The 25,081-nt window shown below is 47.5% G+C and overlaps 1 protein-coding gene across 2 annotated transcripts in view; it reads right to left on the bottom strand.

The window, feature by feature from the left end:
* CTIF (cap binding complex dependent translation initiation factor) overlaps positions 1-25,081 on the bottom strand; it is a 147,435-nt gene that overhangs the window by 55,619 nt on the left and 66,735 nt on the right. For both annotated transcript variants that reach the window (XM_058828214.1, XM_058828213.1), the window contains exon 7: positions 12,982-13,058. In XM_058828214.1, the coding sequence (XP_058684197.1) occupies positions 12,982-13,058 (77 nt within the window). The remainder of the gene's footprint in view (positions 1-12,981; positions 13,059-25,081) is intronic.

The raw sequence follows: 25,081 nt of genomic DNA on the forward strand, positions 1-25,081 counted from the left end.
CCAACCACTAAGAAGGGGAGAGCACTGCTGGGAAGCAGCATTGCATGCATACACAGTTTCTCTCACCCTCTTCCTGCTGTCCACTGCTGGTCATCGAGCGAGGTGGCCTTGTGTGACCCATCACACCTCTCCTCTCGCTCTTATGGTCCTTCTGTCCAGCTCCAGCACACCAACAGCAATCTAACTGCAAGTTAGAAACTCTGCTGATGCAGGATGGCATGGCAACCACAAGATAAGGGGAGTGATGTCCCAGCTGGGAACGGGTGGCAGGCACAGCCAGTGGCACACGTGGACAATTACATCCACCCCGTGTGTGCGCAGTAATTCATTAGGCTGTGGTAACGCAATCACGCAGCTGAGCCCTGCTAGGAACAAACTGCCGGGCTGGTATCGTCCTCTGGGGACCTGCAGCCCGGAGAACTAATTTAGTGTAATAACTCCAGTGATGTTGCAGAAAATCAAACCAAAATTATGATCTCTCTGAAGTGCACTCTGCCAAACCCTTGTCCAGGGCCCTGCCAGGCAGGCAGGGCCAGCACCCACTGCTGGGACTGCCACAACTATGGACACTTAAGTCCTTGAGAAGTCTCGTCATGAAGCAGCAGCACTGCAATAAGGACCCCTTCATCTTGTTCTTGAGGAGGCTCAGCTTCAGCTGGCACAGCTTTCTTAGTCGTGTGGTTTAGTTTCAGACTGTACTGTGAGAAGCAGGGAGTTGGACTTGATGACCCTTATGGGATCCTTCCATTTGAACATATTCTATGATTACGACATGGAGGAATGGTTTCAAACTAAAGGAGAAGATATTTAAATTAGGTATTAGGAAGAAATTATTGACTGTGAGGATGGTGAGGCCCTGACACAGGTTGCCCAGACAAGCTGTGTCTTCCCCAGTCCTGGAAGTGTCCAAGGCCAGGTTGGACTGGGCTTGGAGCAACCTGGGATAGTGGAAGGTGCCCCTGCACACACCCAGCAGGGGGTTGGGATGAGGCGATTTTCAAGGCTCCTTCCAACCCAAACCATTCTATGATTCCTTTTGAAGATGCACCCTTATTGCAGTTGTTCCTGAAAACATGACCTGTCCTTCATCACTGGTTCAAAGTTTCTAAATATTGGGCAGAACTGCACCTATTATTTTAACATCTATGCTTAAGCTGCTTTGAAGAGTTTCTTGCATCATTACATTCTAAGCACTGTGATTTATCTAGATACTGGAACTGCTATTTTCCATTGCAGACAAGTACACCAGCAGACTCACTTTTGTCCTTAAAAAGAAAAAAAAAATAAAAATATCGTCCTGCATTTGCTTCTCTTGGACAAGAGGCAGTTTTCCACAGCCACCACTATGCTGGCTCAACTCCCCCACAGTTTGCCCGGCATGGATGGCTGTGACAACCCCATTGGGTTTGGGGTGTTCCCTCTGCACCCCTGAAGTCCCCTCCAGTAAGTCTCATCAGCTCCCAGGAGGGCATGGAGAAGACAGGAGCATAAGGATGAGGATAAACCCCTGACTTCCAGATGCTGCTTCAAGAGTTCAGACCCATGTGCTGTTAAACCTAATTAATTTGATTTGGAAATCCTACAGAGAAGGAAAGGAGTGATTCAACTTCTTCAATTCGTCCCCTCCTCTCTCTTTCTTCTGTTCTAACAGAAGTTCAGCAATGTGCTGTAAATCATTTCGCTCAGTGCTAATTTTCAGTGAGTGCCCAGTCCACCTCAAGCATTTAATTTTGTTCCAGCTAGGAATGGCCCTTTGGCCCTAAAATAATGTCTTGATATTGTTGTTTTTAATAAACATCCTCTCCTCTCACTGCAAAGCCCTCAGCAAATGGCCCTGAAAGAACAAAAGACATTTCTGTATTGTTTTAAGTTCTCTTCCTTTCTGAAAAACCTCAATTAAAACGGTGAAAAAGCTACTATACTCTGTAATTATGAACTCATTTCTATTCACTCACTCAGCAGGAGAGCTTTGTCCTGCTGACCTCTGGGAATGGGTTTGTAAGGCTCTTCCAAATTTCACAGCCTTAAAACCAACACATTCATGCCAGCCGTAAAACATGTTCACCTTTGCCTTCACCCAATACAGCTTGCAATCTTCAAACCCGAGGTGAGAGCTGCTCTTGTGACTATTTTTATTTGTGAGAGGAGCTTTAACACTGGCCATGAATGGATTGGCTCTGGAAATAGTGCAACCCCTTCAAGACAGCATGAAAACTGCAGGAATATGGGTTGTCTATAAAGAATTTTCAAACAAATACCTTGTATGTCACATTCCAACTGATGGCTGTGATTCTCTTAAATCTTTCCAGTATGAGAACTACCTGGCCCAAAGAGGATGCATCCCAACCTCTTGACTTGCCAATGGGATGTTTGCTGGAATAAGCATGGAGATTTCTTGTGGTGAAGATCCATTGAGAAAAAAAGTCTTGCTAGACAAAATGCTAGGACAGCTTGGTTATGTGTTTCTTTAAACACTCAGTGCAAGATTAAGGAAAAAAGCAAAAGGGAAACCCATTTTTTTGTAAGAAATGAAACAGCAGAAGCTGATGCTTGAGAACACAGAATTAGGTAATAATTAATGCAGAGGGGCAGATCTATACATAAAATTAATTAGTAATGTCCTTCAAACACAAGTTAGAAAAATAGCTTTAAAGTAAGTCCTTTACATAGGACTACAAATCACACTGCTTTAGGGACAGTTACCAATCCCTCCATGATTTCATGTCTCCATAACACACCTCAGAATGTACATTTATTTTCTCTTTACACTTAGGACCAAATCGAAGGGAACACATAAACATCCACAACACAGCTAAGGTACAGCTCATCAACCAATTTCCTGAAATCCCATGCAACTCCAAAGGCTTGGGTCATCTCATTTTTTGCCTGCAATGTGCAAAAAGCACCTCAGTCATGCACTTCCTGATAAGCACTCCAGGAGTCTCCTCAGACTCCTCCAGTTAAGCCTGTTTCTACCTTAGGACATATCATATGATTCACCTGGACATCCACCCAACAGCTCTCTGCCTGAAGAGAAGTTCTGGAAGAAGGTGTAAATTGGTAATTGATTTGACAATGAGCTAGGGGTTGCAGCCTTTAAGGGGCTCAGGGCTAAACTCTTCCACCTGTGATAATATCAGTTCTGCTGACACCTGTTTGTGAAAAAAACAAGGGCAAGAAAAGGCTCCTCCACAACTCACACAGGCTGCTGAGTGACCAGCAGCTGGTGTTGTATCTTGCTCGTCAGCAGCACCAAGCCAGTTTGGCTGGTAGACCTAGGAAGTGTCACCATTGCCTCTGTCCTATCTCACCCATCTCTCTTTAATTCACTGTATGCTTTGTGATTGATGTGTTGAGTTATATTTGGTTTCAAAAGAGAAAAGAAAAAGAACAAGGCTTCAGGTACCTAACTCACCATGTAACTTAGGGTTTGGGTTGGGAGGGACTTTACAGATCCTTCTGTTCTACCCCCTGCCATGTGCAGGGACACCTTCCACTACCCCAGTGTGCTCCAAGGCCCATCCAACCTGGCCTTGGACACTTCCTGGGCAGGGGCAGCACAGCTTCTCTGGCAGCCAGGAGCTCACTGGGAACAATTCCTTCCCAATAGCCTATCCAACCCTGCCCTCTGCCAGTGTGAACTCATTCCTCTTTGTCCTACCACTACATGCCCTTCTAATGAAAGTCTTAATCCCAACTGAGACTGGGATGCCCAGTCTGAAGTGTCTGTTCTTGCTGAAGAGAGATCAAAAACAAATCCTTGTCCCAGCATTCCCTCCAGTGTGAGGTGTTTTGGCTCAACTTCACCCACATTTCTTTGTTTTTCTTGTCTTCCTTGGTTCTGGTCAATATGGGAAGGCAAAATAAAGCAAGGAAATCTGTTCCCTATAAGATGAACAGGCTAACTTTTCTAATGCAGGTGTGAAGCATCCTCCAAACTTCATTGAATACATCCCCTCTGAGCATAATGGGAAGCTGGGCCTCCAGTTCAGATATGGTCGATGTACTTATGGACACAGGTAGTGGGATCCAGATGGCAGTGACACTGGAGATGCCTTACAGCATCTTGTTTGGCTTTCAGCCATTTTGGTGCTGGTATCGTAAGGTCTGGTGTCTGACAGCTCCTTGTATGGAGTCTGAGACAACCCAGGGCACCTGAAATAGCACCTGTGATCATGGAGGTGAAGCCCAGCAGTCTCTGATAAACGTGAGCACTGAATGAGGTCACCCGTGTTCCCCCAAAGCCTTGGACTTAAAGAGTGGCTGCTCTCCTAACTTTCTGCTCAGTTGTAGATCCACCATGAGCTCCTGTTCCCATTCCAGAATGCTCACAAAAATTACAGAATCACACATTGGTTTGGGTTGGAGGGGACTTTCAAAATCACATTCTTCCACCACTGACAAGGGCAGGGACACTTCCCACCAGAGCAGGCTGCTCCAAGCCTGGCCTGGAACATTTGTGAAGAGCCATCAGTGACAACAACTCACTGACCTCCAGACCAGCCCCTGGTACCACACAGTAAAAAGATACCTAGAAAATACTGAGTTTTCATAAAAATCACCTGCACCACAGCCTCCACCGCAGCCACAACCTGAAGGTCTGGGTTTTTTTTTTTTTTTTCTGAAGCAATTATTTTGCTTTTGGTGAAGCAACATCATAAGACCCTGAGCCTATCCACAGGCCATACATTTCTATTGAGGTTTCATAACAGTAAAGAGCTTTGCTGGTGGTATATAAAGCCTTTCAATCAGTGGCAGAGATGGATAAAAACAATCTGCAAAAGCCTCCTGATGCCATAAAGTCTGCTGGTGGCTTGGCTATTTGGGTTAAATTTAGTCAGCAGGACAGGGGTCACTTCAGTCACCAAGACTGTGAAGAAAAAAAGGGAATAAAAGGTCTTGTGTTTTAGAGTTTTTATGTAATGGCAAAGCCACTCTCAATAGAGAGGTGACAACCCTGCGGCTGGGAAATGCACCTGGCTTGCTCCTGCCACTGCCTCCTGGCACTAGGAAAAGAGAAGCAATGAAAGGAAAGGAAAAAATTAAATTTGCTTAGATGAGTATCTTTTAACCCTTCTGCATGGATCTTTAGCTAGGCACACAAGGAGGAAGGAGAAGATATAAAGAATAGCAGTGGACACGCATCCCCTGATGTCCTGCCCATGAGGACCTTGTCCTGTTGAACTCACAAAGGTTTATCTTTCTCTTGTCATTAGTGCTGAGCCCACAGAGCTCTCTGGCTTTTACAGAAGTCCTTTACCCTTGTACATACATAAAATGCAGAATCCTTTTGGCTGCTGCCAGCATCAGGAAAGGAGCTGTGAGGATGGCATCGCCCTTGAGGGTGAAGCATGGCTGGGAATATTTACACTGACACCCCCAAGCATGTAAGGCCTCAGTGCTGCTCACAATGCCAGAAACGAGAGCAGCTGGGTGGAAAACCTCTACTCAGCCCCACACAGCTTCAGACATAGGTGACAGGCAAAACAAATTCCCCAGTGAATGCTAAATACCAACTGCTCCACCTCACTGCTCCTGGTGTTTCACATGGACCATTAGGATGATGGGAGGACCCTATGTGTCCAGCTCTGGGGATGGTGCTGGGGCAGGTGACTCACTCTTAGGTAAGCTGGCCCAGGACAGATGCTAGATATAAAATTGGTTGAACTTCAGATGGCTTCTGCAGAACTGTTGAATCATCTATGCCCTGTAGGCACCAGAGCTCAGATTACTGCACATGGATATCACAGAATCCTAAAATGGCTTCTGTTGGAAGGGACCTTAAAGACCATCCAGTGCCATCCCTGCCATGGGCAGGGACATCTTCCACTGTCCCAGGTTGTTCTAAGCCCTGTCACATCCGGCCTTGGACATTTCCAGGAATCCAGGGGCAGCCACAGCTTCTCTGGGCACCCTGTGCCAGGGCCTCACCATCCTCACAGTCAAGAATTGCTTCTCAATACCTAATCTAATCCTGTCTCCTGGCAGTTTAAAGCCACTGCACTTTGCCATGCTGTGTGCTGCTCACCAAGCCATGGTGAAAGGCAGGTGTTGATGGAACCAAAGAATCTCCAGACCTCACCTCCAAGTGCTCCCTCCTGATGAGAAGGTGCAGTGCTGCCCAGCAGCATGGCTGAGTCACACCAGCTGCATGTCCATACGGTGTAAGGAGGTGGCTTTTTGATCATTTGAGGACTGCTCCTTCAATGGGGAGCCCAGTGCAGGCTTTGTTCTCAACAACCTCCTCTCCCAGGAGTGGAGTTCCTGTGCTGTGACCCCCGGCAGAGCCTTCTCCTCAGCTCCTGGAAGGAAGGGCAGTGGGCAGGGTGATGCCACTGTGTCTGGCCAGCATGGCTGGGCAGGTCAAAAGGGTTCCTGCTTGACCCTTCCTGACATCATCTCTGCCCTGCTCCATCATCACCTTACCTAGAGAGCAGCTGCTGGACCAACCAGATCCAAATGACAACAGGTCCTACCCAATTGTCTCATGAGAGGGCATGGGAGTAACCACAAACACAGGGAGGAATGACTTTTGCTGCTGCAACTCCCTCCAGTTCCCTCTGTTGGTAACTCCCTTGGTGTCAATCAGACCTTCCTCTGACTTCCAGTCCTAATTAAATGCAAAGTCTTATCCACTTGCTGCTCACAGCAGTGTGTTTCTCCAGCAGGAACTGCCCTTCTACCCCTGCACCTTTTACCTCTGGGTACCTTGAGAGCATCTGCATCCACCTCCAGCCTCTGCCAGGCAAGGCTGAACCAGCTGACATGTGTGAAACAGCATTTCCTTCTCTGTGCTCTCAAGTTTATTTATCCTTCATCTTCCCTGGGTGACTCTGGTTCCTCTTACTAACAAACAGAAGGAAAAAAAAAAGGCAGAAAACTTTTCCTTTCCATCTTATCTCATCTTAAATCCCCCTTGCTCATGGCTCCATCTCACTCTGGCACCACATGGTCCTGCAACTCCCACCTGACCCTGTATCTTGTCCCTGAATGAGGAGATCTTGCCCTTGAAGGAGCAAGCTGGGCCAAGCTGATTCCTGTGGTGTTTTATGACAGGGTGAAGCGGTAGAGTGCCCTTTATGGTGTTTTGAAAGGAAATTGTACAGGAACAATGTCCCGAGCAGCGTGGCTATTGAAAACCCTTCACAAAAGGAGTTTGTCACAAGAGGAAAAGCAGCTTAATCAGTCGAACTAATCACTGTAGGTGGTTGAGTGTCCCCGAGGGTCTGTAAAATTAAATATAATGGGAAAAGAAATATATCACAGCTTGCCTACGCTCCTCAGTGGAGCCGCCAGCGGATATGGGACGCTCCCTGCCTGGCCCTGAGCCCACCGTGACCATCCTTTGGGCTGTCCCTAGGCAGAACCACCTCCTTGAAAGACCCAGGCCAGGGCCACACGGCTGGGCTGGGATGAGCCCCAGGAGGTTTCTCAGCAGTGTAGGCTCTGACTGGGGAGTTGGGACAGGGATGCCCACTCTGTGCACTCACCCCAGATAACCCAGTGTGTGGCGTGGGCGTCAGCAGGAGGGTCAGTGGTGCTTACACAACCCTCCTGCTTCAGGAAGAGGAAACTGTCCCTGACAGCCACATGGGGCTCTCCAGGGAAGGAGGATATTTCTGCCTCCCCCAGCTCTGAATCTAATTAAGTCCAGAAAACACACACACACACACAAAAAAATGATCCAGACTGTTTTTTCCTGATCATTTAAGTGCAAAGCCAAGTTAATGCTAGGAAGTAAATAAAGTCAGACAATGCTAGAGAAAACTTGGGGGCATTTCTGTAATTCTGTTCTTAAAATCTTTTAAGTATTTGGGGCATGCTTAAGGAGATGGGGAAGGCTGCTGAGCCTCTTGGCTCCATGTATAAGCCAGGAGGACCTGTGCAGCCTTCTGCTGCAGCTCCCCACACAGGGGCTTTATGTAGGATGGACTTTCCAGGTGCAGAAACACCCCTCTTTAAATCTCATCCAACAGGAGAAGGAGGAGATGACACAGTGTGCAGTCACAGCTAAAGGTGATGGTCCTTCACCTGGGGCTGGCTGTGTTCCCCAAAGATCCTGGCTGGGACAGGCAGGGCAGCCCCTCATGGCTTTGGTCACCTCAAAGCCTGAAGACACATCAGCTGCACAGAAGAAGCACAAGAGATTCCCACTTTTTCTACTGAAAAGAGGAATTTAGGGGCCATTTGCGCAGCGGTATTGATTAACTCTTGGGCTTTTACTCCATCCTCTCCAGGACATGGGGCTGTTCTTCTCTCTGACATTCTTTCCTGTTCTTGCCCACAGACAAGGACCACCAAAAGAGCCATGAGGTATTAGCCAGCATCTGTGCACACCCGAAGATTTGCTTTTGGTAGGGTATTCAGCCTGATTAGTCTTTTGATTCCATCAAGATGTTGGATCAAATTTATTTCAATGGCGCAAACTTTTTAAGACTTCCCCAGCAACCCTTTCTTGGTTTTCCTCAGGAAAACTGTCCCCTTCCTCAAGTAGCACAGAACCATTCCAGTAATGTTAACCAGAAGACCAAGAAGTAGGTACAACCCCACCTGTCTTAACCCATTGCAATTCCATATATTCCCTGTAAATCATATCTGAACTGGCAGTGCTTTTTGTTGTTCCTGCAAGGCTGGGGCAAGCCTCTGTCCATGTATTTCCATGCATCTCCAGGCCAAAGGATTCTTTGCTGGACTCTATCCCAAACACATCACACCAGGAGGCCACAAAAGTTGGAGGAACCCTGTGCAAGACAAAGTCAATTTGCAGTGCTTAAAAAAATGGGAGTTTCGGAATTTCTTTAAAAACTAGGGGCCAAACTCAGAGCCCACCTGCCCAAGGAGATCACATCCCAGCAGAGCTTGTGCTCTGCTAGCAGAGAGGCACTGGAGCAGAGAGGCACTGGGTTGGGAAAGGACTGAGGAGAGAACTTGAGAAATGGGTCTTTTGTGCCTCATATCCCACAGTATTTTTTTTCTTGCAGGAGAGGTCCTGCCACCACCCAGGAAAACTTCCTCCTTCCCTAGAGGTGGTTACTTTTGGGAGGTCAAACTAAGTGGCCTTTGGTGCCTTTGGATATGGTATGAAAACACCTGCCTGCTCTCTTTCCATCATCCCAGCAAGCAGTGATGCCCTCTACCATCCTCATCAGGAGGTGGCAGTCACACCTCCTGACTCTAAGCCAACCGAGAAGACACTGGCTGCAGGATTTCTGCCAGGGGAGGTGGGGAGGTTGATACCTCTTCTGCTCAGATCATAGGCTCTTTGCTGGAAGGACCTCACCATGTCCTGTAGGCTTTTACAGCACCCTGTGCAACCAAATCCTCCAGCAGGTGTGGCTCTGATGTTGACTGCTGTTATGAAAAATGTGCTCAGTTTTTTTAATGACATGTAATTCGCTCTTCATACCTATCTTATGCAACAAATGAATGCATCCATGGGAAATCATAGGATCCCAAAATGATTTAGCTTGGAAGGAACCTTGAAGACCATTCAGCTCCAGAAGCAGGGATATCTTCCACTAGGCCAGGTTATTCAGAGCCTCATCCAGTGTGGCCTTGAACACTTTGAAGGATAAGGCATCCACAAAAATGGAAAAGACATGATGAACATAAAAACACAACACATATGCCAGGAGAGAGCTGTGGGTCACTCCCCTGGTGTAGCTTCTACTGAAGAGAGTGGAAGGTGTGTGGCAGAGACCTCAGGGTAGGTGAGCTGTGCTCCTCCACAACACAGGGACAACATTTCCCGAGGAAAGGTGACAGGAAGGAAGCAGGGACAAGCACTATTTATAGCAGGGCCGGACATCAGCGTTGTCGTTCTGCATGTGAAACAAAAGGTGCTTCACTAGCCCAATACATGTCCCCATCTGAATGTCACTGTCAGGGAGGCCAGAGACGCCCACACACACTCTGGGAGGCAATCACTACCATTTGTAAGACCAGCTGGAAAAGGAAAAAGGCAGATTTCTGGGTACCAGTGTGCTTTTTTTTGTAACGGCTGTGTTATATAAAAGCTCCAGCCAAGCCAAAGGTCACCTACCACCAGGCAAGGCCAGCTGGACCTGTGCATCAAGCAGAGGTCAAACTGGGGTTGACACCTTGACCCAAGCTGGATGGCCTTGTGAGGATGACTCCTGCACCTGGCAGGAGATGCCCACCATGGTCACTGGGGATTTGTCAGCCTTGGATGAGGCAACTGCTGGGCAGGAAGAACCCGTGCACCCCATAGAGGCATTACTTGTGGGGCTCAGGGTGCTGCTTCAGGACCCATCAGCTTCAGGAGCAGAGGAAAAGCTGCCCCATGAAGACCAGATGTGCCCAGGACTTTGGGGCCACACCTGCTTTTAACCAGCTTAGCAAGACAACCTCTTCTCTCCCTACAAACCCGCTGCATGCCAGCCCTACTCCCATCCTTGGCTGCTAACAATCCCTTTCCAGGAAACCTGACCCTCTTCCCTTGGGTCCAGGCATCCAGAGCTGCTTCCCAGCCCCTTCCCAAGCCATGTATCACCAAATGGCCCTGCTAGGCTTCTCCCAAGCCTTACTACCCCTGATGCCCCATCCACACTCCTGCAATTTTGATCCCCCCATATCCAGATGAGGTTTTTAAACAAAAAGCCCATTACTCCTGACTGTTTTGCCTAACATAAAACCTCACCCTGAGGAATTTTTATGTCACCTGCGTGGCTCCACCAGCTCCGGAATGGAGCTTTTCTGCCCCAGAATAATGGCTGGGACATTAAGATAATAGCACTGCAATAAACTGTAAACAGCTTTGTAGTCTGTGTTCTGATACCATCTGGGTTTTTTTCCTATTCCCTTTTTTCCCCACCTCTATTCCTGCCCTTTTCTCTCCATACTTCTGTCAGGCTTTCCACACAAAATAAACATTCTGAGAGCTAACTCACTGCTAGAAATCAATTTTAAGGAGCAAGTGCTCTCTTGGAGCAACTCAAGTGACACTGAAAGGACTAAACCTCCCCTCCTAGTCCCAAATGCACCACAGATACAAGGGGGTGTTGAAAACCTCCAGCAGCAAAACAAGTGGCATGGGGAGAGGGAGGCTGATGAGGTTTCAAGGTGAAGGAAGGGGATGGGAACCATGCCTTTTCCTTTTAAAAAATTACTTTAAAAACTGCCTTTTCACTCCAGCTCCTTCTACTCTGGATTCTTAGCTTCTTGAAACTGAAATAAATGTGGTGTTCTGGCTAAGCTTTGACAGCAATGTGGAGGAATTGGGCTGAAGTGCATACCTTCTGCTCTTTCCATTTTATTTCATTTGTGACTGCTTAGGGCTGAAATGACCCCAGGTCTCCCCTGGAATGATGCCGGATCAATTGAATTTTAAGGCTTTTTTTCTCTTCTCCCAGGACATTATCCCAGTGCTACTTGGCCAGGGCTGTATCTCACCCCTTGATCTTCCAACCCCAGCCCAAGGCAGTTTGTTTTGCTATCTCTCCTTGCCATCTGTGCAGGAGGCAGGGATACCCTGGGGGGCTGAATGCTTCTGCCTGCTGATGGCTTATCTGAAGGGACCAGAAAGAAAGAAAGAAACAGAAATGCACATCTGGTGTGTTCCCTCCCATTCTTCCAACTGGCAAGTTTTTTTAGATGAGGGGGAAGACCCAACACACAGCTCCATGGCTCATCACAGCCTTGGGCATGGGGCTTCAGGCAGAAGACGTCTCAGTCCCAAGGGTTTCCTCTCCCAAAGCATCAAGCACCCTTTGTATGGCAGAGGAACACCAGAGATGGGAGCAGAACTCCCTAAAGTCCACTGTGGTTCCTCAGAGGAGCCCCAGTGCTCCAGTTAAGCCCACCTAGCTCAGTCTTGCAACACAGCAGACCTGGTTATAACCATGTTTTGGTGATCACAGGGCTGCAACCCAGCTGAATTAAGACCTTTTCCTACTCACCCAAACCACAAGACTAGGCTGGCTTTTGAATTGTGTACAGCTATAAAGGACGGATCCCCAAAAAGAGAGGAAACAAGAGTTTGCTGTGGACAAATCATCCTGCCCACAGAAGAATGTTTCTAGGTTGCCTGAGAAAACTATTTTTAGTTCTTTTTTGGACCTTCAGTGAAGTTTAGGAAAACCAAACCACACAGAGTTAGCTATATCATAGCTGTTCATGAGACAAGAAGTGATTTGAGGATACACTCCAAGGTGTCTTCAGGACTTCATCAAAAATGCCCTCTGTGACAGCTCAGGCATAGACTACAGTTTATTCCAGGAGAAAACACTGGCCACTTTTTCTCCTGTTCAATCATCTTTCAAAATCATGGTATTAGAGCTGCTTTATTGCCCTGGGTGTTTTGTCTCAGCTGGAGCAGAACAAGTCAGGAGAAATAAAGCTGCATGTACAATTAACTCCCTTATTCCTCACTTCTTTTCACATTTAACCATAGTCACGATTCCCATCAAGGACTTTAGATGCCCTCATATAATTGAACATGCATTTTACACAATTAAATATCCAATTGAGTTGATTAACTCAATGGATTGAAATCAGCAATGCCACAGGAATTTGGCTGTGTGCACAGCACATCCCCTCCTTCCCACAGACACCCAAGGCTGGCTGTGACCCCCTCTTAACCAAACCGTACCCACTTTCCACGTAACCCTGAAACTCAGCAAATTTTGCTTTTCAATAGAAAAAGAGGAAGCAAATCCCAAGGACTTGAGCTGTTACAGACAATAGCTTGCCAGCTGTCTCTTTGAGTATAAGTTGGATGATCTGGCTTTGCAGGAATAACTACAAGGGGAAAAGAAGGTCCTTAAGGTACTCCTGGATCAATACAGGACACATCCCAAGATATTTTCAGGATGTTAGTGCTGAAATAAGAGTTTATACATTAACACTACTGAACAGCAGCACTGTCCAAAGACTCACCATGAAGCAGTTGAGGAAAATGTGCAACAAAGAAGAGAAGATTAAAAAAACAAACAAACAAGGCACTGAAGAGGCTTCACCTACCTCCGGTCGTTTCTCCTCCTTCTGAACAGTTTTTTGGTGTGTGCGATTTCAGCTTCATGAGGCAACGGATGGTAACCCTGTAAAACAAAGAGAAAAGCAGCCATCAGCTCCAGGAGGCATCAGCAAGGAAGGGGTGAGAGTGAGACAGAGATGTACACCCAGCATGTGAGCATGGTAAAAGAAACAGCTTCCCCCCAGACATCCTCGCAACGTTCCAGACCCTATAAGAGCAGGTCTGAAAATCCACAGATGTGTTGTACCCTCTCAGGGCTGCTGCAAGGAGCAGGGAATGAAGAAATTGCAGAAATCTGCAATTTCTGTATGGGAGAAAGCACACAGGGCTAAAAACTGGATCACGTATGTATAAATCCCATACACACAACTGACAAGGAATTCACCCACTTCACACATGACACACTGGTGCACCTAAGCTATCCAGTTTCCCTGGGCTGCTTCCTTTTTGTATTTATCCAAAACACAGCTGAAAAAATGTCTGTGAAGGATGCTCAGCATCATTTTGAGGGTAGTCGTGGAAACCAACAGGAAGCACAGTTGGTAGGTCAGATGGGGCTGTGCCCTCCACCAGGAAGGAACAACCACATGAGGAGCACCTCACTGTGCCTGCCCACCATGAATGAGCCAGCCCATGGCACCCCTGCAGCAAGGACAGGTGGGATCCACCTTACAGGAAACAACTGAGCTGACAAGGGTTGTAAATCATGTGCCCAAGCCCAAAACGAAGAAGGGTAGATTTAGATGAGATATTAGGAAGAAATTTTTTACTACTAATTAGGAAGTCTTTACTATGAGGGTGGTCAGGCCCTGGCACAGGGTGCCCTGAGAAGCTGTGGCTGCCCCATCCCTGGAAATGTCCAAGGCCAGGTAGGACAGAGCTTGGAGCAACCTAGGACAGTGGAAGATGTCCCTGCCCATGCCAGGGGGGTTGTAATGAGATGACCTTAAAGTCCCTTCCAACTCAAACCAATCCAGGATTCTATGATTCCAAGACAAGGCAGTGGCAGAGCTGTGTGTAACTCCAGCTGCTGCCTTCCCAGAGCCCTCTTTCCACTGAAGGTGCTGACTCTAACATGGTCTGTTCATCTGATAAGGGGGCTGCTGTATTTACCATCCTACTATGGGCATGATGAAGCTTTGTTAATGCTCACACAGAGCTTAGAGGTTCCTAGATGAAAGGCCCTACATAAGTGCAAAGTATTATTTATTTTCCAGGGACCACAAAGCTGTCATAACCATAATGAATTTTATTTATGCAGTATTGTCCTTCCCCAGCTGGCAATAAAAGCCCTGTAAAAGTTGGTCCTTTTATTTCCATCACCATCTATCTCAGCCTGGAGCTCCAGCCGCTGCTGGGAATCACCATGTGTGAGGGGCCATGAGGGAGCAGCCTGGGCAAGGGCAAGGGCTGGGTGGGGATATGCCTCATCCAGCAGCAGCTCTGTGACACTGGCATGACAACATAACACACTGACTTCAGAAAAAAGTCCCTCTCTGTGTGAAGAGCCTTTGGAAATTTAGACAGTTTATTTCAGTAGCAGTTACTGAGATAATAGTATTTTGAGTTTCTCCAGTAGAAGATGTGATGGAGGAGAAAGGTTCCTGGGGATGATGATGAATTTAGGCCAGAGAAGACACCACCAAATTGAGGACAGACAGGGTTTTTTGTGACCATCCATCCTGACCACTGCAAAAAGCCTGGAGAAACTGCTGCTGCAGCAACCCTACAGATCCCATGGCAGCTGGAGCCTTCCCATTTGGAGAGCTTCGCTCCTCCAGACTTCAAGCCATAAGGAACTCACCCAGCCAAAACATACAGCTTATTAGAAAAGGTCCAAAGGAGAGCTACAATGATGGTGAGGGGTCTGGAGGAGCCACATGAGAAAGTGGCTGAGGTCACTGCACTTGTTCAGCCTCAAGAAGAAGAGACTGAGGCCAGACCTCACTGGGGTCTGCAGCTCCTCCCAAGGCACAGCTCTGATCCCTGCTCCCTGTGACAGGGACAGCACCCAGGGAGCGGCTGGAGCTGAGCCAGGGAGGTTCAGGTTGGACATCAGGGAAAGGTTTTCCCTCCAGAGGGTGCTGGCACTGCCCAGGCTCCCCAGGGAATGGTGACATTCCCGAGGCTGCCAGAGCTCCAGGAGCCTTTGGACAGCGCTGCCAGGGCTGCCCAGGCTGGGATTGTTGGGGTGTCTGTGCAGGGCCAGGAGCTGGACTGGATGGTCCTTGTAGGTGGCTTCTAACTCAGAATATTCTCGAATTCCATTATTCTGTAATAGCTTAGAATCACAGAATCCCAGAACAGTTCAGGTTGGAAGGAACCTTAAAGACCATCCAGTTCCAACCCACCTGCCACAGGCAGGGACCTACCACCAGACCAGGGTGCTCATACTGAAACTGCTTCACTGCTGAGGGCTGTGGTTTGAGTGTTCCTCAACACTCACTTTCCCAATCATTTATGTTCACTGAATGCACAGGAGGAGCTTGGTATCTCTGAGATCTCTACTCCTTTGAAAAACTACTTGAAACTGGCCAACAGATACCAAACTGAATGAGAAAAGGAGGAGAAGGAGGAGACACATTGTCCAATCCCATTAGAGCTAGTTTAGGAAATGAGGCTAAAAATAGTTCAATAATTAGCAAGGCTGTTTCTAAATGTTGTACTACCACAGCAGGCTTGGAGTGTCTTTAAGAATTTAAGCTGCATTGCAGACACATGTGTAAATACAATTACCTTGGAAAAATGAAACTATCTGCGCTCCACACAAGGACCAATTTCCTCAAGTGAAGACCTCATTAAAGTCTCAGGAGCTGCCTTTCTCCTCTTTCCAACTAAAAACCATATATAAAGTGGCGCATTCCTGCATGTTCTCCTTGCACAGAACCCCTGCGCTTCCTTAGACCTCTACCCACCAGCAGCTGACATCAATGGGATGAGAGATTAATTAATTACATTGGAATAAGTTCCTAATCCAGGGAGCACTCCTGGACACTGCCTGTGCTTGAACAGAGAACTTTGTGTCCCCATTTACAAAAATCAAACATCTTCTTTCTCCAGCTGAGCAGTTCCCTTCCTCAGTCCTCGTTGTGAGACAATGTTTTGGAAAAAAACAGTCACCAATCCCTACTCTTGTCTATTTTGGTGCCTAAACAAAGCTAAATTTGGAAGGGAGAAAAGTTGACTTTTTTTTTTTTTTTTTTTTTCTGTGCAGCATGCTGATGTAAAAGGAAATATCAGCAAATTGCAAGTAGGGCGGAGTGGCTGGAGAAGACCAAAGGTGATGGGTGGGTGGGGATAGAATCCCAAGGGTATGGTGAGAGCTTTGATAACATAGCTCTTGTCTTGAGGCTGCTGTCCATCATTTGTCATGCAGGACAGCCGTGGAAGTGCCTTCAGCTCACTGAGGACAACATGGATCTGAAATGCAGCTCTTCCATCTTTCAGCAGACACACTCCTTCTGAAGTCAAAATCCCTGAACAGAGCCAAAGGAAAATGTCGTTCAAGGCAGAAGACCACCCTCTGCTCTGCAGCGGGTCTGCAAGGGGGATGGGTTTTTCTCCTGCTTTGGCCAGAAGCACCATCAAACTCAATCAAACAACACAACTCAGGTGTGCTCATGGTTTTCATAGGCAGGTTTGCAACTCCTCAGTGGACAGCAAGATCACATTTGGTCTCTTTCCCACATTTTTATCTTGATATTTATTCACAGGTGGCTGAAGACGGTAACAAACCAGTACTTCAGTGCTGCTGGTTCTGAAAGTGACGGGTTTGGGAAAAGCAAAGCACAAGGAGCCCATGGTCACAGGAAGGATTGCTAATAGGGCTAATTTTCAGTTTTGGAGCTAAACACTCTGTGGTTTGCATGGTGGGAAGCTTGGAGCAGAACCTGAGATGCCCATGGGACTTCTAATGCACAGATGTTCCAATTTAAATCATAAACATGCGTGCTCTAACAAGAAGGGCCAAAAGCTCTGGAAAAGAAGGGCTGTTCAGGAATGGTCTGCCCTCTGGGCCAGTCCCCAAGAGATCAGCTGTGTTGTGACGTGCATACACATTTTTAGATTTTTTGAGGAAAACAACTCTTGGACAAGGTGATGTCTGTCAAGCTCAGGTGACTGTCATATGGCCAGCTAGGGAAATCTGTCATCCACTGGAATTGCTGCAAACAGAGGCCACAGGCAGCACATTTGAAGACACATGCACTCATTTTGTGCTTTATCTTTCTAAGGAAAGTGTCTGTCAAGCTTCATCCCTGCCCACCTGCCCATGGGAATCCAAATAGCTGCTCCCCAGACACATTTACATCAAAGCTTAATGAAAGAACAAATAAAAAGCTTTCAAGATCTTGCTGGCATTCTGCAGCAATCCAAGAGCCTCTACCTCTTTCCCCACCGATATCTGCCTCTCTTCATCAACATCCCTCTGTTGATCCCACCCCATACCCTAGCTCAGTAACCTGAGGGATACTGTCTTGGGAAGTACACAAGGAAAAGGGGAAGGAACAGAGGAGGGAAATGATTTGGTTTAGTACTACCCTGCTACAAAAAATACTTTGTCATCATTTTTCTCATGCCCCCGTTGCAGCAGGATCATCTGAAGAAGTTGGAGGAGGACACCAGCTTTGTCTGTTTTACTGGGGATAGTAAATTAGTAGAATCTTAGAAAGATTTGGGTTGGAAGGGACCTTAAATACCATCTAGTTCCATCACTCTGCCAGGGATCCAGGGCCAGCCCCAGCTGCTCTGGGCACCCTGTGCCAGGGCCTGCCCACCCTCCCAGCCAGCAATTCCTTCCCAATATCCCAGCTGGGCCTGCCCTCTGGCACTGGGAAGCCATTGCCTGGCTGCTGTCCCTGCAGGCCTTGTCCCCAGTCCCTGGGCAGCTCTCCTGGAGCCCCTTTAGGCCCTGCCAGGGGCTCTCAGCTCTCCCTGGAGCCTTCTCTTGTGCAGGGGAGCAGCCCCAGCTCTCCCAGGCTGGCTCCAGAGCAGAGGGGCTCCAGCCCTGGCAGCAGCTGCGTGGCCTCCTCTGGGCTGGCTCCAGCAGCTCCACGTCCTTGTGCTGTTGTTGCCCAGGGCTGGGGCAGCTCTGCAGGTGGGGTCTCACCTGAGCACAGGGGCACAGGGGCAGAATCCCCCCTCCCCTGCTGCCCACGCTGGGGGATCAACCCAGGGCAAGGGGGGTTCAGGGCTGGGGCAGGTCCAGCTTCTCCTCCATGAACACTCCCAAGTCACGATTTGATAAGCAGGAATGAGGCAGGGCATTTTCCTGCCACTGATTCTTCTGTGACCACCCTGAGGCAGCAAATCACAGCAACTTCTCTGGCACCTGAAAACAACAGCTTTACAAAAGGGATAGTCCTGTCTGGGACCATCCTGCACCCTCCCTCCTCCTCCTCCTTCTCCTCCACTGCTGTATTCCCAAATGCAGCTGTTGCCTCCAAACCACCTCAAACACCTCGTAGGTATTTCACAAAGATTCGAGGGGCTTCTAGGGGATTGGCTTCATTGCTTCATCTGTGTGGTTTTACAGCCTGACTTTCAGATGTGAAACCTCAACCCACAGAGCAACTGCCTTCACTCATAACAACTTGCTCAGCCTCTTCCACAGACGTTTTCCCATACAGCAGAAACACCGCCAGCCTGTGATCATCAGGCAGCTGAAGACACCTGAATAGGAAACAGCAACACTGAAACCCTGACTGTGAACAGAAGGCTGAGAGAAGCACTGGACTGATGGAAAAAAACAATGCTCAGGTGATGAGAGAAGGAAATGATCCAGCCACAGCACAGAATCAGTCCTGCAGGAGCTTTATCTTGAGAGCCTTTTGTGCCCTCAAGAAACATCCGCCCTTGCTTATCTTAAACAAATGGTTGCAGAAGGCCTGAACAGAACAAACAGGTTATTAGGCCTGAGGTAGGAGCTGGGAGTTTCACTCAGTTTTATTGCACTCAAAGTTCAGGGTGGGATTTATTTTCTGGGGGAGTGGGAAGGGTGAGGTGGGGCTGGAATCACTGAGGACGCCCCATCTGCCTGTGCAAAGGGAACAACAGAAATACAAAGGCTGGAGGGAGCGTAAAAAGATAAATATGTTGTGGTTCCAGAAACCCACCCAGTGAATTCCAACACCCCGCAACAAGGCTTTCATCTGCCTTCAGGATGGACTGTCCAAGGCAGGGAAGTCCAGGACTGCACAGAACTGCAAATATATTTAACTTCTATTGTGCCAGTTCCATAATCATGGTGCCTATGGGGTTGAATGTGTCAGTGTGTGTTCAGTACAACCATCCCAGCCCCTTGCACATGAAAAACATGGCAGAAGTGCCACAAGCAGCACCCCCATCACCTCTATCCTCCCAAGGCTGGCATTTCTGCTGGAGGTGACTCTAATGGAAGGTATCCCAGCCCATGGCAGGAGTTGGAATGAGATGAGCTTTGAGGTCCCTTCCAATGCAAATCCTTCCGTGATTCCATGACTCAGTGATACATTGTGCTGCCACGTACATGAATATCCGTAAGTCCTGTCAGCATTTTCAGCAGGGCTCTGTCCTCAGGGGCCACTTGCCTCTTTCTCTTCCAGGAATTCCCACGGCTCTGGTCTGTCAGCCACAAGGGGAATTTTTTACATCTTGGAAGGAGAGAGCTGAGGCACAAACCAAAGCCTTGACCTGGTTTGGAGGCCGTGGAAGGACACCAAACACTGCCAGGAAGCCACACAGAAATTATTTCCTCTCTGTTAAAATGTAAGTGATAAATCTGTTCCTTTAAATTGCAAGCTATTCATATTTCCTGTAAGGTGCTTACAATAACAGCTGCCTCTGAATAAGCATATTGGTGTTGAATAATTGGTGTCCAATATCTAAGGAACAATTTTGCAAAATCCTCCCTACACAAGGTAAAAGGCAAGTAAACCCTTGCAGTACCTGATGGCTGTGACTCTACCATCCTTCCTCACCCACAACACAGTGCATGTGGGTCCTGGCAGCCTCCAAGGACACCTTCTTCAACCTCCATAATTAGAGCCAGGGCTAAATTCAACTACAGGACTGACAAGGAAATTAATTTCCAGCCATCCAGGAGCTGGAAAAGGAGCACAACTTTCTGGGTTTTGCCACCATGGATCTAAGAAGTTCTGTCGTGGAGAAGAGATGCTCTGTGGGACGTTGACAGTAGGATGTGCTGGCCTGATCAGTCATGGCATAGTGCAACATGCCCCAGAGAAGGCTCCAGGAACATTTGGATAACATTGTCATGCACAGGGTGGGATTCTTAGACATGTCCTGTGCAGGGCCAGGAGCTGGACTTCAATGATCCTTGTGGGTCCCCTCCAGCCCAGGTTGTTATATGGTTCTATGATTCTAAATAATTCCATGATTCTAAGTAATTCCTTGCAGTTTGGAGGATTTCCTGGTTAAATGCATCTTTGGGGTGTACAACATAAACCACAGATTGTCAGCAAAGGTTGGTGTGGCTGCAGCGCACGTGCCTCACTGATGAGCACCGTGGAGGAGACTTTTTCCAAAGAAAAGGGTGGGATGGCTGTGACTGTGACCAGGACAGTCACGGCTAAACATCACTCTTGAGTTATCACTAAAAACACCTGCAGTATTCCCTGCAGGGCTTTGCCCTCCCCTGTTGGCCCCAAGGACACAAAGTCCTGGATTCCCACTTGCTGAGTGTGAATGCTCTGGTGTACACTTCTCACAGAATGATGGGTGAATCACAGACTCTACACATGCAGTCCTAGACTCAATGAAGTGTCATTCAGACACTTATTTTCCCATCACCTCTCCTTGGTGTTTGTTATTGGCTCCTGACAGAGAGCAGACACACAGCTAGAGGCAAGACAACGTTGAAAATACTCGGTGGCACAAAATACTTGGTGGCAGCTAAGCTGTGCCACCTCAGCCCTCTGCTGCCAGCTCTGGGATGGCACAAAACACACAGAGAATGGCAGCACAACCCGGCATGAAATTCCCTGTGCGGGGTGAAGGATGCAAATGCAATTAAAGCATTAGAATAATTAGGCAAAGCATCCCAATTAAAACATGGCCTGAACCTTCCTTGACGCCTTCTGCTGATTACTGACAGCGCGTTTTCCGGGGTCTATTTTTAACTCTTGGCCCCTGAGCTCCTGAATTATACATAATTCAGAGATAATAAAACTTTAAAAACCAGGACAAAGTCTCCTAGGAGGAACTGCCTCTGCAAATAAGTTCACAGCAGCACAAGCAGGACAGGCAGGAGGAGAAGCCCAGGCAGGCCCAGCTGAGGCACGGAGATGGGACAGGCTGGAGACATTGCTGCACTGAGACAGGGTGCTCCAGACACGCCGACACGGACACACGGTGCCATAGGAAGAGTATAAATAACAGACAAAAGAAATCCCCTTTTGTTACCAGAATCCGCAAATCCCAAATCAGTTACAAGCTGACTTAGGAAATGGAGCTTTTTCCCATGTTGTAGCAAAATGGGAACAATACTTTGCGAGTGGAAGTAACTCTAATTGTTTTAACTGATGTTATTTTAGTGTTGTTTAGGTTTATTGTTTATTTGTATGTATTTCCTCTACCCTGGTCAGGCTTAAAAACAAACTGTGCTGTCAGCAGTAAAGCATCCCATCCATAAATAAATACATTTATCCAGTAAGTATAGTTATAACCACACCATTGCTTGGAGTTCTTACATGCAGATTATTTAAAGAATCACTAAAATAAATCACATTGATGACCTGGGTTTGCTTTTCCCTGGAAAAAGGAGACTTTTTCAGCCAATATTGGGAATAAATACTGCCCACATCACTTGTGACTGGGAGGCACCACAGATGCTGTTTGGTTTGCAGTCTGTCCAGGTAGCCCAAGCTCATCCTGAGAAAGGGCTGCAAAGCTCTGAAAAGCTTTTCTTACATCTTCCTTAGCTTGCACCAGCTTGGGGGTCAAGGAGGAATGGCTTTACCTGGGCCTTAAGAGTGTTTTGAGGTTGTTATCGGAATATTTATAATTTGAGCTATTTCAGTGCCTCTGGGACCTCTCTTTTCTTTAAAATATACATTTCCTCTGTATTTTCTATGTGCCCCAGTCTGTTTTTTCCTGTCCCTTGTGCTCTTCAAAGCCCACCACCCCTATTTGTGCAGCTCAGCATGCTGTTTGACCACGTCTCTCCAGCTGAGATGAAGTGAGGTGGGATGGCAGGAGGTCCCTCAACACCTCCCCACTGTTCCATTGTGGTGGATGGTGACACAAGGAGGAGACATGCAGGCAGAACTGGGATAAATTCTTAAGGTGACCTATAAACACATCTGATAGGCCTCAGGGAGTTTAGGAACCTCTAAGCAAGAACCTTTCTGTGTTATCCCCAGTGTTGGTACAGCCTCCTCTGGCCAGGTGTGCCTGACCCTCAGTTTTGCTCCCAGGTGATAAGGGCTACATCCAAGAATATTTCTATTTCACCATTACTATTAAAATAAGGTATGTTTTCCATGTCCATCTATGCAATCCCCCAGAACCAGGCTTCCACTCATCTTCTTTTGGACAGACCAGGACTTCAGCCGGAAGGAGCTTCAAGATCTTGTAAACTCCTGGGATTTGGGACAGAGCAACAGTTATGAAACCTCTTATTTACAAAGTGACAACTTCACAGTCTTACACACAGCAGGTGGCTTCTATTTTCTTTCACTATGGGTAGAACCAGAGGCAGTAGGAGAACCTTTTCAGTCTGTGGCACTTCCTGCTGGACCCCTTCCAAGTGCATGAAGTTTTTCAACACCATAAGACTGCAAGCAATAGTTTATAATTCAACAAGGTTTTTTTTTTTTTTGTTTTAACATGATCCATATCCCTGTGATCCATATGCTGCATTATCAAAGTAAAAGGGAATTTTGGCATCAACTTGAATATGATCATGGTAGTGGCAGTCCCTCCAGTGGACATTTCTGACAGACCCTCATGGGTGAAGCATGGTCCTTTCCTTTCCCAAGTCCCTTGTGGTGCGCTGGAAACATTCTCACACAACAGATATTCTATCTGCAGTTGGCTTAAGAGCCAATGCCTTTTCCTCATGACTGTGCCACCAAGAGATGTCTCTTCCACTCTCTGAAGCTGCTGCTTAGTCTAGTTCAGCCCAGAGAGATCATGTGAAGATCCCATGTCTCGGTCACCCTCACTTGGAAAACATCTCAATGTGTACATGCCAATTTAATCCTACAAAAGCCCTCCTCTTCCCTTTGAAAAGTCCCAGTCCTTCATGGGAGTGTGGGCTATGCAACACAAGGGTCTGACTTGCTCCTTGCCAGTTTACTGGCAGTTTGTACCCAGGGAGAAGAAACAGCTCCTTGAAAATCTGTCTGATCCCGCCCAGGATCTTGCAGTTACACATTGAGGATCTAGGATTCCTCCTGCTGTAATGGGCTTTAAGGCAGGGAAAAGCTCAGAAAACATGATGCACTTGCCACAGAGTATCAATAATAACCCATCACATCTTAATTACACTGGTGGCTTTCCACTAACCTTCTGCAAACCCCCGTTAACCACAGGCTACTTTGTAAAATGGAGATAAGAAAGGCATGTTTGTAGCTGCTTTACAGCAGTGTCCAAATGTGACACTGGAAATGGATCTGGCACTTCCACCAAGCAAAGAATCCTCAAAAACTGCTTTCTATCCAAAGCTGACAGACGACAGGGAGCAGGACGGTCATATCTGTTTTCCTGAGTCTTGGAAAGCCTAAATCTCCAACATGACATCTCCAAAGACTGTGGCACCATTCCTACATCTGCTTTCCTGCCAGAGAAAGCATAACTTACAGCTGCTTTTGTGATGGCTACCAGGCGCTGGGTGAAGGCTCTTTAATTAATTTCATACTGGTCACAAGGATGCACCTTCAGGTGTTTCATCAGATCCAAGTGGGGACAGAAAACATTAGGTTGAGTTTCGATATTATTATGAGAAAATGATACTATTATGAGAAAATTTCAGCACAGAAAAGGTTGCTAAACAATGAAGCAGTTTGCCCAGGGCAGTGGTGGACTCCTCACCTTTGGAGGGGTTTAAAAGCTGTGTGGATGTGGCACTTGGGGACATGGGTCGGTGGTGGCCTTGGCAGTGCTGGGGGAATGGTATGGCTTGATGATCTTAGAGAGGTCTTTTCCAACCTAAACCATTCTATGATTCCGTAAGAATCAGCACCAGAACTGAAGAAGTGACACAACTCCTGGTTATGTTTTCATATGTCAAGTGACCAACATCAAAGACATTGCTTACTGGGATGTCTTGGGTCATGTTGCCCCTCCTCACTAAAGTTTTTTCAGCTGCTTTCTAATCTCCTTGATGCCACTGTAGCTGGCAGAATTGGGCCTGTGATGGGTTCAGCTCCAGAAGCTGGAAAGGGTCTGAGATAGTGGCCCCCAAGATTGGAATGGGCAATGAGCAGAATGGGATGACAGGAAAACTGCAGATGCACTTAGTGATTACTAAGAAGGAGACATCAAACTGCTTGCCACCACAGAGATGGTAATTTTGGCAACCAGCACATCCCCCATGTCCATTCAGCCAGCTCCCTTCTCTTCCCAGGACTTCAGCCCACCACCATCAGCACCACAGCCACAAGCATCCTACAGATTCTCTGCCTCCAAAGCGTCTCTGAAATCACAGAGGGACCCTACAGGAGCCCTACAACGCAATATAAGATCTCCCAAGCTACACTCCATGCTCACCTAGGGAGATCTCCTGTGGCCTTAATTTAGGTAGACAAGTATCTCACTGAAAGTGGTTTTAGAGATCCTAACTGAAATTCAAACACAGCCGAAGAAGGGTGTATTTAAGCAAGATATTAGGAAGGATTTCTTTCTTTGTGAGGGTGGAAAGGCCCTGGTACAGGTTGTCTGGAGAAGCTGTGGCTGCCCCATCCCTGGAAGTGTTCCAGGCCAGGTTGGATGGGGTTTGGAGCAACCTGGGCTAGTGGAAGGTGCCCATGCCAGGGGGTAGGATGACATGGTGTCTAAAGTTCCTTCCAACCCAAGACATCCCATGATTCTGTGATACTGCTCTCCGCCTGCTCCATTTACACCCATGTACAAGATGCTAAAGGCACA

This window comes from Poecile atricapillus, chromosome Z, assembly GCF_030490865.1.
Source record: "Poecile atricapillus isolate bPoeAtr1 chromosome Z, bPoeAtr1.hap1, whole genome shotgun sequence".
In the NCBI taxonomy this organism is placed as follows: domain Eukaryota; kingdom Metazoa; phylum Chordata; class Aves; order Passeriformes; family Paridae; genus Poecile; species Poecile atricapillus.